Source organism: Perissodus microlepis, chromosome 7 (genome assembly GCF_051167445.1).
Source record: "Perissodus microlepis isolate ML-2025 ecotype Zambia chromosome 7, ASM5116744v1, whole genome shotgun sequence".
In the NCBI taxonomy this organism is placed as follows: Eukaryota; Metazoa; Chordata; class Actinopteri; order Cichliformes; family Cichlidae; genus Perissodus; species Perissodus microlepis.
In genome coordinates, this window is record NC_140467.1 from 9,168,855 (window position 1) to 9,186,116 (window position 17,262).

The window sequence follows — 17,262 nt, forward strand, 5'->3', positions numbered from 1 at the left end:
AATTACAAGTAAATAAACAAAGTACTGGAAAACTTTGGTACAATGTCGATTCTGGCCTTCCCATCCACGAACCCTTTCTGCCGGTTGTGGGAAAAGATTTTCTCACATACAGATCCTGACTTTGGCAATGAGAACAAAGACTGCTGCCAGACAGCCCTAGCGATCAGAATTCTTCAGCAGGAAGTCACAAGTTTAACTTCATCCTCTATCCAATAATTACTTGGCTGGAAAATGGGATAACGTTGGGAATAAGCAAGGACACAGAGATTTCGGATTCTGGACATTTGCCTGCCTGTCATAAGGTTATTTACCGACATCTGTTTCAGTAGAACACTTTACAAATTGACGATAAATTGAACATGAGCGTAAGAGAGACTTCACAAAGTAGGCTGATTACAATCGTGACCTAATTCAGGGGAGCTGCTGGCAATCACAGTGGATTCTTCCCAACACTGTACTTTGACTGAGAGCCAAAAGTCCACAAACAAAAGCAGTAACTGGACAGATACAAATGAACCAAGTCTAAGACAGAAGAAGGATTGTGTATCCTATATCTTAGGGTGCCGTTGCTGCGTCTCTGGTTCGTATCATAAAGTACTGGGACCACTCAGTGGGAAAGGAATACATCCAATACATTTTCTCACAGGAAACGGCACCAGATGAGTTTGGTGGGAGTAAACTGGCTTGGATTTCAGTGTAAAATATGAGGAAGGAGAGCCTATGAGCTAATGCACCATAAGAGTTACAACGAATATACCTTATGCGTGCAATCTTAAATATGCATAAAATGTTTCAGTGGTATTGTGTTGCTAGGAAACAGCTTGGATCAAAGTTTATTTGTCATGTAGGAGAACCAGTTTCCTGTCAGCATTGTTATTAGCAAGAGCTGTAACAGGAAGCAAACTGAGTCTATCTAGGATGTTTATCTTGTCAAGTCTAAAAAGCTCCACGGGGATGCCGAACACGCTTGCTAAACAAGTCACTTCAGATTGTTATGAATAAAATGATGGCTTGGAGTAATTTTTGTGAGTTGTATTACACTGACTACAGGTTGATTAAAAGAAAAAAACAAAACAAGAAACAAATCAACAAATCTTGCAGCTCAGGGGAAGTCCGACCACCTGCGTTTGCTATAGTCTTTACTGTTGCGTCTTCCCTGCGCAGGATATCCTGCCTTCGGGATGGGGTGGGATGATAAGAAGGGGGTTGGTAGGATATAAATGAAAAAAAGAAAAGGCACGATGTGCACAGCTGAAATTGATGCAAATTGGAAGCAGCACGAGAAATGACAAACAAATACCCTGAGACACTGTAACGCAGCACAGCCGAGCGCTGCCCTGTTGGTACTAACCCTGTTTAAGGGGTCACATCACCAGAGGAAAATGTGTGACTGGAGGCTGTTGAGTCAATATTACTCAGCCTGATGTATGGAAGTGTGAACACACAGCTCACAAGAGAAATAAGTGTACGTCTGTGTGAGCAAACAACATTTCATAAATGCCGTCTGCTGGTTAATGCAGCGCTACGGCTCCATCGCACGGGGCGATGATCCGCACAACACGCAGAGCGACGTTGGTGCAAAATCATCACCTTGACGCACAGTATTCCCACATGGATTGAGCATACTGGACTGCTGGTGATGCAAGCCTTCACTGGTCACAGTTGAAATGACTGCAGAGAGAAAGAGCTGAAAGGAAAAGCAGTTGAATTTTAAGTAGGAACAAATTTTTAAAAAGAAAGTTTGAGAGTAAAACAAGGCACGGCATGGTCCTGGGACAGGTTAGAGCCACGACTGGAAATGTTTTCCAGTTCAAGCGAAGAAAAAAAGATGGAAAAGAAGTGCAGAAAGTGAAAACAGGTTGGTGGGAGTTAAGGCCTTGTCTGTGTCTATCATTCCGGCTCTCTTTCTTTCTTTTCCCCTCTCTCTCCTATTGTGTGTGTGCCAGTTGTGTGAGGCTGGGTATCTCATTAACAGTAATAGAGGAAGCCAGGCAGGGCGGCAGTGAGCCAGGGATATCCCCATCCCACAGTCTGACACACTGACCCCTCCTTCTCTGCTATTGAAACTCCCACCGCTATTAACTGCTCCACCTTGGACTGTACCACTTTTCCAGGCCAGGGGAAATATTGTTGAAAGGACTTCTGGATGTTTAGGGAGCATTAAAAGAGCCCCTCCTGAAAGGTGCCTTAGTGTGGACCAGGATGGGGTTGTTAAGGATGGGTTAGACTTAGGGAGGCCTTGTTTCAGCTTCCTCTGATTGTGTTACCCTCCCTCAGGATGCTTAAACCGAGGAGCTACATAAAACCGCATTTGAAGACAAAAGTTAGAATAACAATCCAGATTATTCTCCTCTTGAGAATAAAAAGGGAATTGGAGAAAAAAGGCAGGAAAACGCGCATGCTGTGTATGTTTATCTTTGTGTGCATGTATGCGCTGATGAGTTTTTGCTATGCAGTGTGTTTCTTATCATTTAGCTACAGGCCTGGTGAGTCTGTTGGGTTTGTCCTGGTGGTACCAGCTGCATACAGGCCAGGTGAGATGCTTGGGGAATACTAATGGGTCCATGAAAGCCCTGTGCATCAATTCAGACATGGTGACGTGAATACTGATCAAGCTTTTTGCTGAATCACAGCTAGACAGGCACAAGGCACAAAAGAAGCTGCTGCTTTTACACAAATAAAATAATGCAGACTAGAGAAAGGGCTTGCATTATTAAAGCAAATTGACACATTTAGAGAACACAAAGTTAGCAGGGAGTGAAATGTGAGGCAAGGGAGACAGAGAGACCAGACAGCTTACAAAATAGCCTCTATGTGTGTGTTTTTGTGTGCAAGCATCCCCCTTTTAGATGCCCATAGAAACACTTACCAGCTTAACAGCTTAGTTACCACCTCTTTAATACTAACCTTGGCAACGTAACTTCCTGTTGTGTATGCCGAGCACAACAAAAACAAAAGAACACTATACACAGGCATGGCTAAGTGAAAAAAAGTTCTATTCAGTACATAAACCTAGCAGGAACATAGCCATGACATCCAACCAAGTTCTGTCCTTCAAGCTTAATGAAACAAATCAGTCAAGTTTAACCCTGCCCTGTCTCTGGCTCCAGCCTTTGTCAGGAGGACATACCTGGCTCTAGAGTACATCATCTGTTCCCTACTTGTCTTTCTTCTTCTGCCTCAAGCCCTTGACGCACAAGTGCAGAATCCTTCATTAATAACAGCTCCTTATTACACGGGAGGGCAGCATGTAAACGCAAGTATGCCTTAACAGGTGCACAATTATTTGGGATAAAATGTAGTGCAAAATGCCTACTGAGATGAATGTGCATAGAAATCTATCTGATGATATATATACTTTTTCTTTCTTTCTTTCTTTCTTTCTTTCTTTCTTTTTTTTAAATGTTTACGTTTTGTGTGTATTGGAGGTGAATCCTACCTGATAAAGCGGCCTTGAAACACACCTGTGTGTGTGCAATAGATGCAGAGGCCCAGGAAGGTTCCTGGCATGCACGCGAATCCGCCGGATGGCTGTGGAGGTGAGAGTCCATAGCAAGCCCTGTCGAGTACAGACCACCTCATCTAAACCCAACAAGACAGCCTCCATCCCTAACTAACTACTTTGCCACCAGACGAATACACAGCAATATGAGTTTATATCAAAGGGACATCCACAGGTAGTGGCAATGAGATGGTATGATTAGCCTTTATTGTCCTCTTGATGCCACTTAGATCCAGTAGATAACACATGAGTCATTTCTAGAGGTAAGCCTGAGAGAGACAGGTTAACCCCCGTGTCTGTCTCCTCTCTTGTCCCTCTAGGGCCACTTGCCTCTCTGGGATTCACTGGAGTGATGCCTCCTCAAGGTCAAACCCTGCTAGTCCTTCTGCCCCAGTCCCACACAGCTAGTGTTCCCTGCTGACTCCTTCTCTCCTGGTCCTCCTCTCTTCCTGTCCCTTTTCTTCCCACTGAAGCAAAGCACCCTCTGTCCGTTGCTCTCAGCGTCACAAACACAAACATTCCCACTTAGGAAATGCAGCCGGTCTCTTAGTCTACCCGACTGGAGGTTGTTTTTAAAGCGATATGCACTCGAATACTGCAGCACACACTGAGGGAAACCAGTCCTCTCACTTTCTCTCTCACTGTCTCGGTTTTCAAGGAAAGAGGTATGTTTCTGTGGTAAGTCCATTCCTTTCAAACACCTGTTCAGGCTGAACACTAAGTGTATGTTTTTGAAGGAAAAGAAGACTGGCACACATGTTATACAAGGATAACTGCAAGCACGATACAGTAGAATGAATCACAGTAACACTGACATCTGGTCACTTGGATTTTTGCCAGAATGTTTTTAAAAAAGGACATATTTTTCCCCCAAGCCAGTTTTCCCAGGCTGGAGTATCCTGGTCTGACCTATCTAAGCTTTGAAAAAAGAAAAATTATGCCTGCTCCAACCGTCTGCTAGTCTTCGCCAACTCATTATCTTGTGAAAAAAAAAAAGACTGAATATAATTCATTACGTCAAACTAAGTTGTTTATTTGAGTCAGAAATCCACAATGAATCTTACACTTGCTTGCATACATCCATTTGCAAAAATGGCCACATGGAGGCAATACAAACCCCATATATAATCTCTGCCAAGCAAGCAGTGCCTGTGTGTAAATCCTTGCCAGTCTGTTATAAATTCTGGTTTAACAGCACTACTAAAACACTACAGCTTGTATGAGAAATGCTCACTATGTTATGTTTGATAGAAATGTTAAAGTAACTCTAAAATCAAACACACACATTTTTTTTGCCTCCTGCAGATCACGACTGGTTACAGAGAATTTTATTTATGGCAGTTGTGCTATTTAAAAATAACGTCTGCTGGTTTTGTACGGCCAAATGCTTTCATTTTTCCTACTTTCGTCACAGTCTCTCCTCAGAGACTTGATCGATATAAAAATTCAATAACTCTGTACAGTACAGTAATTCTTTGCCTTTTCTACCAAACCACCAATCTGACTGTGTGTGTGTGTGTGTGTGTGTGTGTGTGGGGGGGGGGGTGGTGGTGGATTAAATGGCCTTTCGTAGCCCGCTCTGATTCATTGCGAGGCTTATTGATGCGAGGGTCATTTCTGTACTGCTGAGATAGTGTGCTTGTGTGTGAGACTTTGTGTGCATACAAATTATTGTATGACTTAAAGAAACCACAAACATATGAGTGGGAGGCTGTTGTGGTGTACATCGGGTTCAGAACATAATATAAGTAAACTTCTAACAATCAGCTTACATTTACACCAACCATAAGCTCCAGAATACCTCTGCTTCCACAGCAATCATTTCCCATACTTCTATCTCAGGGTTTGACGTTGTCCTCTCAGTGGTGTCTTGAGAAACTCATGAGGAATGTGTGGTATTTGTGCAGTGTGAATTTTCCAAACTGACTGGAGACGCTCATCTCACAGTGACTGTAACTTACAAGGGGGTGTAAATATTTGTTTCGGTGAGGAGAGAAGAGGGAGGCTGGGTATGAGTATGCGCTGTTCCCATGATTCCATGTGTTTGCTGTGTCCTGCTGAATCCTGGGAAAGGTCAGACAGCCACTGTGATGTAAACAGACACGGCCAACAGTGTCAGCTGGGCGGCTATCCACAAAGTAAGAAGACGGAGTGGAAAAGAGACTTTTTTACATTCAGAACTGTGATGGACAAATTGAATTGACAGTTAACTAGTGAGAAAATCTACATAAGACACGGGGAAATCATCTGTCTGCTCCTCATGTATACATGTCTGGCCTCTTTACTTTCTCCTGTTTCTCCATCTCTTTTGGCCTCTCTCATCTCTCGTCTCTCATATCTCTCAGTCTTCCTTCTGCTCTCTGATTTTCACTCAGGCGTGTTACACTAGAGTGGAGGCAAGGCAGAAAGAGCGAGTGAAAGAGAGAGGAGTGGAGGGAAATGGGTCACCAAAACTATAAATTCACAAGCAGATTCTCAGCTGAGGCTCTCTGGCACACAAATACCTTAAACGAGCTGTGCGCGGGAGAGCAAAAAGTGCACCTGACACTGACACGTTGAAACACTTTATGCAACAATGAACCCGACACGTGACTTGCATGGGTCTAGATTGCTTTGGATTTTTCTTTTTTTTTTCCCCAACATACAAAGACACACAGATCGATGTCATTGCAACAGAGCTCGTAAGTGACACATCCATATAGACCCAACCAGGAATTCAATTCTGATCAGTCTTGCTTAATGTGATCACATTAGAGGTGCAAGCAGAAAAATCAATAACATAAAGTAATCTGGCCCGAGAGACGGATGAATGCAATGAGCTTCTATATGTCTGCGTCTGTGAGAGTGAAAGAGTGCATGCTGTGAGCTTTAGTTTCACTAGTCCTGTGGGTGTTTGGAATAAATTAAATAAAAATATTGTTTACTGAGCATTTGTGCAATGAAAAACACCCAGTGATGACATGATATAAGCCTTTGAAGTATTGGGACTTTTATACTCTCTTAAGTATAGACGTTGACCTAGTTCATGTGTTATATGCTCTAAATACCATACACACATGCATTAAAGGGTGTTCACGCACATGCACGCACACATACACTCTCGCTCTTTCTACCTATCTCTCTCAAGCTAATCATTGTCTCCACTTTGCCTGGCAGATAAATATTAATGAGGATTACTATGTTACTGCAGCACACCCACGGGAAACCAAGAGCCTGCCACTCTCTCCTACTTTCTAACCCTTTCCTGCTCCATCTTTCTTTGTTACTCCCACACGCCACACACACACACACACACACACACACACACACACACACACACACACACACACACACACACACACACACACACACACACACAATTCAAACATCTGCCAAAAAAAGTCTGCCACTTTAAGAAAATGCCTGTCCCCCCTCAACTCTCTAGATTTCTTAATATGCCGTACAATGATTCACACACAGACTCACACACACATGCAAACTATGAATAAACCCCTTCATATGAGTGAGTCACAGACATGCCTCGGTTCTCACTGAGACGTGTTATCTCTGTCTAACAAAGGGCACAGATTGTGCTGGGATATTTAAGGAACATTTCAGGGGTCTCCACATCCTGTTTTGTGGGAGATGGAGTTTTTTCCCATCAGCCCACGATCATCTTTGTCTTTCTTCAGTGCTTGCCTAAAGAACATTATTGTGTTTCTTCCTATATCAGTTAAATGTCTTTATCTTTCGGTGTAAAAAAGGACCTGAGGTAACAAAAAATACAAAAATAAACCTGAATTGAATTTTTCTCCACTCTCTGTCTTGAGATGATTGTCATTTCTGTGAATAGAGAAGCAGATATAATGAAGAAATCTTACTGAGCTCTGCATGCATGTGGCAGATGATGGGAACACATAGTTAGACCGACTGACACACACACACACACACACACACACATCCATCCCATCCATCTACTGGAAATGTTTTGGCAAAGGACACAAGACTCCACTTTCACCATAGCTACCCCGCTAGCAGACTGTCTCCATAGAGAAAGCATATCATCAGCAGCCTTACTGTCCTCAGCCTTCACTCACAGTCATAGGCGATCATCTCTTGTTTGATCTGTACAGATTTACTTTGAACTTGTATGCAGCTGCGCCATGTGTCTATCTGCGGGTTGATTTTGGACAGGCAATAAAAGACATGAAAAAAAAAAAAAATCATAGCCCAGAGTAATGAAAGAAACAGGGTGGAGAAGAGGGTGGGAGTCTCCCGTTCAACCCCCCTTTCTTCAGTGGCTCAATAACATTCTTCATTCTGAGCTGCCTTGGGGAGAAAAGGGGGTCCCCTTTCATGCTGAGCAGGGTGTGGTGCAAGAGGGGCCGTCACGAACCTTTAGCTCTAGTTATTCCCACCTCTTTCTTTTTTTCTCGCCTCTTTCTCCTTCTCTTTGTCTCTTTAATTGGACTGACTGACCACAGCTCTCTCACCTACAGTCCTGGGGGCATGTTGGGATCTCAGGAAATCAATACTGTAGCAAAGGAAAGGAGAGCTGTAGGGGCAAAAAGCTCAAAAGTCAGACTTTTTAGCAAACACACAGAGAAATGATAAACAAATTACAGATATTTTGGGTGTTGTGTTTCCCTTTGGTTTCCATGTCAACTATTCAAGTCCTTGAATGAATTCTGACTCTAATGTCCCGGCAATTAGATCAGTCTGATGGGAAACAAGTAAGAGAAGCAAGAATGCCAGAATCCAGCCCTGACCTTCTCTGTGATTGGTCCAGACAGGATGTTTAAAGGTAACAAGGATCGATTAGTATTCCTGCTTAAGTCTTGCATGGCTGCTTCTAGCTTTCAGCTGCTGTCAAGTTATTGTCTGTTTGGATTCCTCTTTAGCTCATGAATGTTTGTTCTGAACATGTGTATATGTGTTTGTGTGAACTTCTCCTTCTTTGACAGCGATCCCCCCCTCCCACCTTCATGCCCTCACTCCCCTGCAGTGCTCCCGACAACAACATGTTTCCCCGGAGACCGATTCAATCTCCTAAAATCAGAAATTGCACACAAACACTCGCACAGGCACACACGCCAGTCCTCCCTCTCTTCTCATTGTTTGTTTGGGTTTGGCTTTGTTCTTAATTTCACAGATAAAAGCTGAGCAGCTTTACATGATAGCAAGATAACAAAGGCAGGAAGATAATCCTAATTCAGCCAGCTCACAGAGGTAATCTAAACTGAAAAATATCCCCTCAAAGAAGCTGTTTTTTTAAAGCTGTCAACACCAACTGTGCAATTTCTCACCACAACATCATGGTGTAAATACCATAAGTACTTCTGTCCCATTTTGTTCACACTGATGCACAGAGGCAGAAGAAGGATGACGTCATATATAAAAGACCTGTAAGCAACAATCGCATGTGACAGACAACAAGATGCAGAAAACGTGTAACACAAATGGAAAAAACCCGAAACACAATCAAGTCCAGTTAACAAGGCATGTTTTTTTTTGTTTTTTAATATGTCATAGATACTGACTGGGAACAAAGATAGCTAATTAGCCACTCGTCCATCACAAGCTACTGATGCAGACGTGACACGATTCATCTGCATTAGATTAGTGACAGGGCGCAGATGAAAAGGTGCGTTTTCACTCTGCAATTTGCAAGTGAAAAGAAACCTGTAGGATCAAGCTTTAAAATATCTTTCAAGTAAGTTCCCGAATGGTTTGGAGCAAAGTGTATAGCCAGTGGGGATCCATAGCCATTAACGTGTGCTTTTTAAATGAGAGACGCTGAAGGACATGAAAAACTAGGTTCCAAGTATGTAAAATGCTTTAGCTATATTTAAGCTGACAGTAATAAAATTTCCACTAGAACCTTTCACTTGCTTAGTCAGGTCATATATACATACTTATAAGCAGATTTCTTTCCCTTAGCCCTCTAGCCATCTTACGTAGTGGAGTAGTGGATGGAGTAGAATGAGTTGTCTAACATGACAAGTCAGAGCAGGACATAGCTGCAGCTGTGAATAGAAGTGAAATCATTTCACTGGCTCAGTAAGACCACGGAGAGAGGAAAAGTCATTAACCAACAGACAGTCAACATTTACAGAGCGTCGCGCATAGAAACCGGCTTGTTCACATGTCATCACTTAACAGATAAATTACTCAGACAGTCTGGTGATTTAAAATAATTTTTGTTGACATATTAAACGCTGTTTAACTCATTACTATTTTTCATAAAAAGTGACGCAGTCACCGCCTCCCACATCAAGCCAGTGATTTTTTCCGGTGCGGCAGTACAAAAATGTGACTGAGTTTATGTAAATCACAACAAGTAATCCCTCTTCAGTCTGTCTGCTCACAGCTGGTGTTAAGGAAAAAAAATGGAAGGAAGATAAATGGAATTCAATCAGGAGAGACTGTGTGTGAAAATCTGCTTTTCTCCGTTAATTAAGGTGATTTGAGTGAGGGTGTCTGTTAGTGGCTCCAGCCAATCAACGAGCAGCAATTACATTTCTGAAAAGGGCAGTGAATATTCAATTTCCTTCAATCAAGGACTGTTACGAATGCCAGATAGATTCAGACAGAAGCGATCCACCCAGGAGCTTAAATACCAGCATTAATAACACATAATAACACAAACTGAGTCTTAAGATGATAACTTGAATGCATCATAGCTATAATATAGTGTCTGACATGCTCCTGCCTCTGATCTCTTTCACTTCAACTGTATAGCTTATTATCAACAAAGAAACCAGGTTGCATTTTATGTACTGTGATGATGCAGCGGTGGTGTGTATATTTAGGCTCATAAAAATGAAAGCTTTTCCATCTAATTTATGATAGCATGTGCACAGCATGTGTTTTCTTGCGTGTGCTGGTGTATATCCTCTGTTCAGTGAAAGCAAGAACCACAAAGAAAGTGGCGATTCTCCAAAGGCCTCGTGGCATTTAGGAGTCCCAGCCACTCAAAGAGGCACATCTATGAGACCAAAGTCACCTCATAGCGAGTGAGTAGACTGAGATCTGAAAAGAAAGATGAAATTCCTTTCAGTATCATCATGCAAGCAGATTGTGATTGTTGGAATGCAAATCTGGAAGCTCTGTATGTTCGGTTCGCACGTCACCTGAACACACACTGTACTTAAGTGTGATTCACTTAATACCAGTGCATTTACTGCATGAAAGAACGCTGACACCCATCACAGAATGAAAGCACAGCTGCAAACCTTTTTTTAAATTTCTTAAAAAAACATGACAATTAGGAGTAAACGACTTTGCTGAGCACCAAAAGATATGAATTACATGGCAAGTTACAGCGTGTCTTTACAACTGACACAAGGGTTAACTTTGCACCACACATTCCATGTAGCTGGGAACTATTATCTCCAGCCACCAATCTCCACCCACCGCACACACAAACACGTAAACACAAGCTTCTGGTGCCTTGCAGATGAGCTGAACTGTACTGTTTAAAGAAAAAAACAAAACGATCTGGGACAGCACAGGATTCAGCGCTTTAAACTGGGCTGAAGTTGAAGCTTTGCTTGATAAAAGCCCATCTCTCGAGTTTAATTGCACTGACAGTGACAGGCAAACGAGCGAGCTGCACTCCCACTGTGAGACTTCCCTGTAACCTTGAAGCCGAGGACGGCCGAATGCATTAGCGGTGACAGAGACAGGCTGAGAACTACAAAGATTGACAGACTCAGACTGGCAGGAAGAGAAACACAGAGAACTATTGTCCACTGTAGAGATTAAAAGCTTTGCTCTTGACTTGCCTTGCACCAACTCAAATCTAATATAGTCCTTTGGATTAGTCAAGAACCTTTTTTAAATCCCACTTACACACACAACGATGCTTAAAAAATACTGTCAAACAGACATAAAGTCAAAGAAGGAGGGATAAAAGTGAAAGAGGTTAACTGAGGGAAGCTTGTCTCTTACCCTCTCTGCACTGTTCCTTCGAAGAGTCCCCACCGGCAGCTTAAGCATCAGCCGGCGGGTTCTCCCGGGCGTCACCGCTCCCTGAACCACCATAGTACGCTCCAGAGTGCACGTGTCTGTGGGTGTGAGAGCATGTGTGTGAGAGTGTGAAGTGGGTGTCCTCGCTGTCCCGTCCAGCCTGACAGCCGTAGTTCACGCGAGCTTGCGCGTGGCGGTGTTAGAGGGAAGGAAGAGTGTGATGTGAGCGTAGCTGTAGAAGTCCCACACGGGTCCTATGTGCCTCTCTCTGCTTCTGTTTCCCTCTGTGTTAAAAGGCTTCCCATTCTGCTCCACACAGTTACACTCCGCTCTGCCGCTCATGAGGTGAATGAGTGTGTAAGAGTGTATGGGAGGGAGAGGGAGTGTGCTTTGTCTCTCCTCTCTTCTCCCCTCTCCAGCTTTGGCAGCTTCCCCTCCCTTCCTCACATACTCACTTCCTTCAGTCAGGGGCTTAACCAGGTCACTGGATTAATGTGACGTTACAGCTCTTATTAGCATACGCACTTGTGTCACATGACTCAATAATTATTGTGTGTGAGCATATATACCCCCACCACCCACACAGCCCTTACAGGGAATCACGTGGGGAACCTCAAAAGGAATATGGGATGTTTTGCCATCTGGTAGGGAGATTATCTTCGAAATCCCACATCCCAGCTTTCTCTCCCTGCACTGTCTGGAATAGAACACAAAGGAAGAATACATACACACTCACTAGCATGCATCCTCACAGACCAGCATGCATGTTGCTCATGCATGCAGATATTGATCATATTATCACTCGGTTCTTTGCCTATATGGGGGCAACTGTGGCAATTGGCCAGAGTTTTTTCCACAAAGCTGTGACAGCAGTGGACAGTTTGGAGTATTGATCTGGCCTTTGCGGAGACCTTTTATCATGGTAAAACCGCAGCCGTAGAGATCTGCGACTAGCTGCGGCTTCATTCAGCTGAGTCAGTCCTCTGTATCCACCATTGTGGTCTTTACATGTCCATTAAAGCTATTGGAATCATGAGTTACTACTGCACCTTGTCATATGTACATCATCACTCACTGCTGTGCTCTTTTTTTGCTTCGGCACATCAATACTAAGCTGTCAGCTGATTAAATAAAGTGAATCGACACGCGCTCACATATGCAAAGCTGTTAGGTATGCACATATCCATGCACACATGCACAGCTGCGCACATCTCGAGAAGGCAAGGTAACCATTGCTAACCAGTAACACTGGAAATATAAACCTGTAAGATTTAGCTTGGTCATCCCAGTCAAGAGGTGAACTGATGCTGGATCACAGAGCAAAAATTTAGAGTGAAGTGATTAAAATGAGCAAACTAACCAACTTCTTCCTTCTCCCATATCATTTCTTTAATTGAGGATCTCTGACAGCTTTCGTTACACGAGACTATATATGTCACACACATACAAACACACACACAAAAATACCCCACACATTGTGTTAAAGCCAAGAGCCAAGCATACAGGAGGAAATCATCTGCAGTGGTAATCCCCAGAAAGCATTATTTATTCATCACCCTGGCCTGCATCGGTGTGTGAGTGACTGTGGCCTACATGAGAAATATCAGAGGGCTATTTTTAAACTTGGTGTGCAGACATTCAGGTCTAACAGATAAGGAACCAAAATGACTTGGTTCATTTCTCTCTCCCTCTCTGCAATATGACTGGTACTCTGTGTGGTGTGCTTCCTTGACATTAATTCACATCGTGATGACAGTTCAAGCTCTGCTGCTGATTGGGGAGACAATGCACACAATCCTGTACTGTACATCCCCTTGACAGTTAGATGAAAATGCACCCTTCTAATAGAGCACTTAATGTTTGGTTTGCGATCTTTTGTTCTCTTCTTTTTTTATTTGCTTCTTTATTTATTTATTTATTTTTTGCTTGAAATGTGCAATAAACTCCTCAAATCCACAAAGGTGATAAGCCCTCCTCTTGACAGGAGGGAGAAAAAAATAAAGACAAGTAAAAACAACATGCTACTATTCTTGATGCCTCGGGCTGCTTGCACAATGACCCATTTCAGTCAACAAGCACATAAAGCACATAAAAAAGTAAAGCAAACGGGATTTGCGCTCGGTAAAAAAATACATGAAATATAAACCTGTGTACATGATAAAGAGCAAAAACATAAATTTGTAGGAAAAAGCTAGGAGATTCTGACAAGCTTTGCTTTACAAGCACCCGCTGTCCTCAAAGTGAACCATCAGCTATTAATACATTTGCAAAAAAGGAAAAGAAAAACTGCAGAGAGAGGAAGAGAAAGAAAAGAAAATCTACGCCTGAGAGACGCTAATGAGGGAAACAAAGCAGCTGGATTGTCTGGGTTTTATTTCTGCTGTTCTTTTTTTTGTGCGTGTCTGCTTAGTCTTTGTTTGTAGTTGCAACAATAAGAAGCGATGGTTCTCCAATGGTAGACTCCCGGCATTGTGATGCATTAATTTACCCTGATAACCCAGCCAGTCTCTGCCCACGGCTGTCTGACTCATCCCTATGGTCCTGCTCCTCAACTCTGTATGTTTGTGCATCTGTGTGCGTGTGTGTGTGGGAGTATGTGTTTATGGAAATGCCCTCTAGTTGGATCGACTCCCCGTCCCAAGCGGAATGGAGGGGGATTGACTGTTTACGTTTCAAGACACCACAAATTACAAAGGGTTGAGTTACAGCATCATCGCAGGCAAAACAGATACACGATTGTATAGCTAAACAGTACCACCCTGATAGCGTAACCCGATTCGCTGCTCACTGTGTGCTTTCATCTGCGCTTCTACATGTATGCCAGCCTTGCATCTCCTGAGAGTGAGATGAGCAGAATGTGGGGCCTCCCCACCCTTCATCAGGCCAGAACCAATCATAATGACTTCTCCACAGGGAAGCATCCACTTCAATTACCATCTTCTCAGCAGTGTCTGTGTAAGAGAACCCGGGAAACACCATTACATGCTAAGAAAGGTAACGGATCGCCTGTGAGATTGTTTTATATGAGTCACAGTAAAAACTGGGGCATATTTGTGTTTCAGAGAGATTTGGTGCAACGCTAGGACAGGTTGTCCTGGTCAAACTGTGTCGCTCAGCACACATCTGCTCAACCTGTCTGTATGTGTGTGTGTGTGCGAGAGTGTGTGTGCAAACTGCAAACCTGCTTAGGTGTTGTTCCGTAATATTATTGTTCAAAGCGTTTGCACCAAAGCACTGCAGTCACGGCTGTCTTTCTAGCCTTAGGAACACAGAAGATAAATGTGGCCTTTAATAAAATCTTTGTCCAAGTGCAGTCCACAAATACACTGCTATTATCCAGCCATCTATGTCTTAACAGAATTACAATATATCATTCCAATGGGCCAATCAGCAGTCTATTAGCAGGGCAAAAACACATTTGAATGTGGTGCTAGATGTGCAATATGCCTCAGAGAAAAGCATTCAAAGCTTCTGAATTATTCACCCGAGTGTGCTGGAAACCCTGAGCGTGTGCTGGGCCAGCTGACATCCGAATCTGAACCATGATGGAAATTGAAGGATGAATGATAATGGCTCATCGGTTTTATCCGTCTGCACATAAAATGGGATCGAGTTTATGATAATTTTGTTGTTGTTTTTATTAAATTTATTTATTTAATTCTGTTTGAATGATCCTGCTGCCAAAGACTAACGAGGCAAGTAAATGAGATACATCTGATTGCAGAAGCTGACTATATTACTATACTTTTCAAACTTCTTTTTCAAAAGAAATTTGAATAATCTCTTTCAAAAAAAGAAGTTTCTCTGTTCTTGTAAATATATTCCACTCAGTAAATCGTACAAGACCCCCATAAATAAAAACAAATTGATTCTGCTATCAAATATTAGTATAACCAAACTCTGATATTGCTTATTTCTCTCAGCTGTTGTTGCCCAAAAGCTATCAAAACACAACAATGAGCCATTGCTGCACTGGGGGACATTTTTTTTTTCTTTTGTTCCATTAACATGAATAGGGACTGTAGTTTATTTTGAGTCAATCCCCTGATTCTGCAACTGCAAATAGCCCCACACAAGGCATTATTTACTTCTTCTTCTTTTTGTCCAGATTTTAAATATTTATATCTCCAGTAGTAACAAATGGGCTTGGGGCTGCAGGATGCAGACAGTGTAGAGAAAGACGGACTCAAATAACAACGAGAGATCGACTGACACATGCTGGTTTTGTTCTTCTTGCAGGATTTTTTTTTTGTTAATAAGAAAGATACTTAAGTCACATCTCAATCAATATCGAGATCAAAATATTTCAGATTAAAGGACAATTGATTGCTGGGGAGCAAACGGGAGAGTGAGTGACGAGGTGCAAACAGAAAGGGGAAAGAGGTCAGCTCGCACTAGCTGAACAATTTTGTCACTGGTCAGAGAACTGGTCAGAGAACACACCCATTACATAACAGAATACTCTCACATAATACACTCAGTCAATAGCCAATGTTTGAATCAACACATCTGCAGCAGTGCAGTCAAAAGAGAATAGTTTGCTAATAAAGAGGCTTTTTGTATGCATGTACTGTAGACACGCATGTTGTATAATTCCGTAGCAAAACTCTCATTGTGACAAGGAAGCGCTTGGTATCGGTACGTCACAGTGTTTGTGCTCCTGGCGGAGTGAATGCTCTCAGAGACCACAGGCCCTTTGTGACCAAATAGCTCTCCCAAAGATATAAACCAGTGCTTTATGGCTGCTGGAAGCAGAGGAGACGATGGAGACGAAAACAACACACAAAAAAAAAAGCAGAGCAGTGCATTACAGCTGTGATGGAAGCAGTCCCATCCAGCTGAGGTCTTTCTCCTTCGGAAGAAACCGGGGGATGGGGGAGACGAGAAGGGATGTAGGACTAAGGAAGAGTAGGAGATGGAAGGATTAGTACCGCCTGCAGGCTGTATCATAGATGTGATGTTGGAAGAGATGATTGGGAGGTGTTTGTGGGGTGCACAAGGAGGAGATTCAATTAAACTACACAGGGATTGAATGCATTTTTAATCACGCTGCCTCAGTTGCTGATGTGACAGTCAGCCTTTGTGCTAGATTGCGAGGCATCCTCCGCAAGAGGAGTTGCCATGCCTCCCTGTCTGTGTGTCCTCTCCTCTCCTCATAGCTCAGCAGCACAATGCACAACAGCTCTGGCGTGAGATGATATGATGCCACAAATCAGTATTTCATAGCAACAAGAAAAAAATCCAATCAGCAGATACAGATCACATTACTGGTTCATTAAATTTCAAAGGAGCACACATGTGTGAGCTTATTTTAATAGTGTTGAATTTAAAAAAACAACAACTTTGCACTTTAATTCCATGATGGTGGTCTCCTTGAATACAGCTGACCCGAAATATCCAGCTTCCTGCGAGCGAATGTGGCAACAAAATAGTGACCTCCTTTTCTAGTAGTAAAAGAGGCTGTGAAGGAAGTTCATTGCCTCGGATCCTCTCAGCTTCCCTAAATCATTCATATGTGCAGCTGTGCTAATGAAAATAGCAGTGAGCCCTTGAATATAGCTGCGCACTTCACTGCTGCTCTAAGCCAGTGAGCAGCATAGATAGGGCTCTGGAGGTCTTTTTCTACCAGAGGATGGAGAACTGCTGTCATTATTCTAATGATCCTTAATTTTCCTATAACGATCCTGGTCTCTGAGCTTAACTGTCCTAATTCACACATACACACAGTCAGACTTATTGAATACACACTTTACAACCAGGATGACTATATACCGTATCACAGGCCTGATCCATAACACCATCTACTGCTG

General features: G+C 42.8%; 1 protein-coding gene across 9 annotated transcripts in view; it reads right to left on the reverse strand.

Annotated features, from left to right (window-relative positions):
* Window positions 1-17,262, reverse strand: part of frmd4a (FERM domain containing 4A) — a 98,319-nt gene that overhangs the window by 43,422 nt on the left and 37,635 nt on the right. The window contains exon 1 of one of the 9 annotated variants that reach the window (XM_084933227.1): window positions 11,435-11,960. The exons of 3 other annotated variants lie outside the window; for them this stretch is intronic. In XM_084933227.1, coding sequence (XP_084789353.1) covers window positions 11,435-11,527 — 93 coding nt within the window. In that variant the 5' untranslated portion in view covers window positions 11,528-11,960. Of the gene's footprint in view, window positions 1-3,439; window positions 4,936-11,434; window positions 11,961-17,262 lie in introns of those variants that run through there. 5 more of the 9 variants (XM_084933226.1, XM_084933223.1, XM_084933224.1 and 2 more) reach the window with 5 other exon arrangements.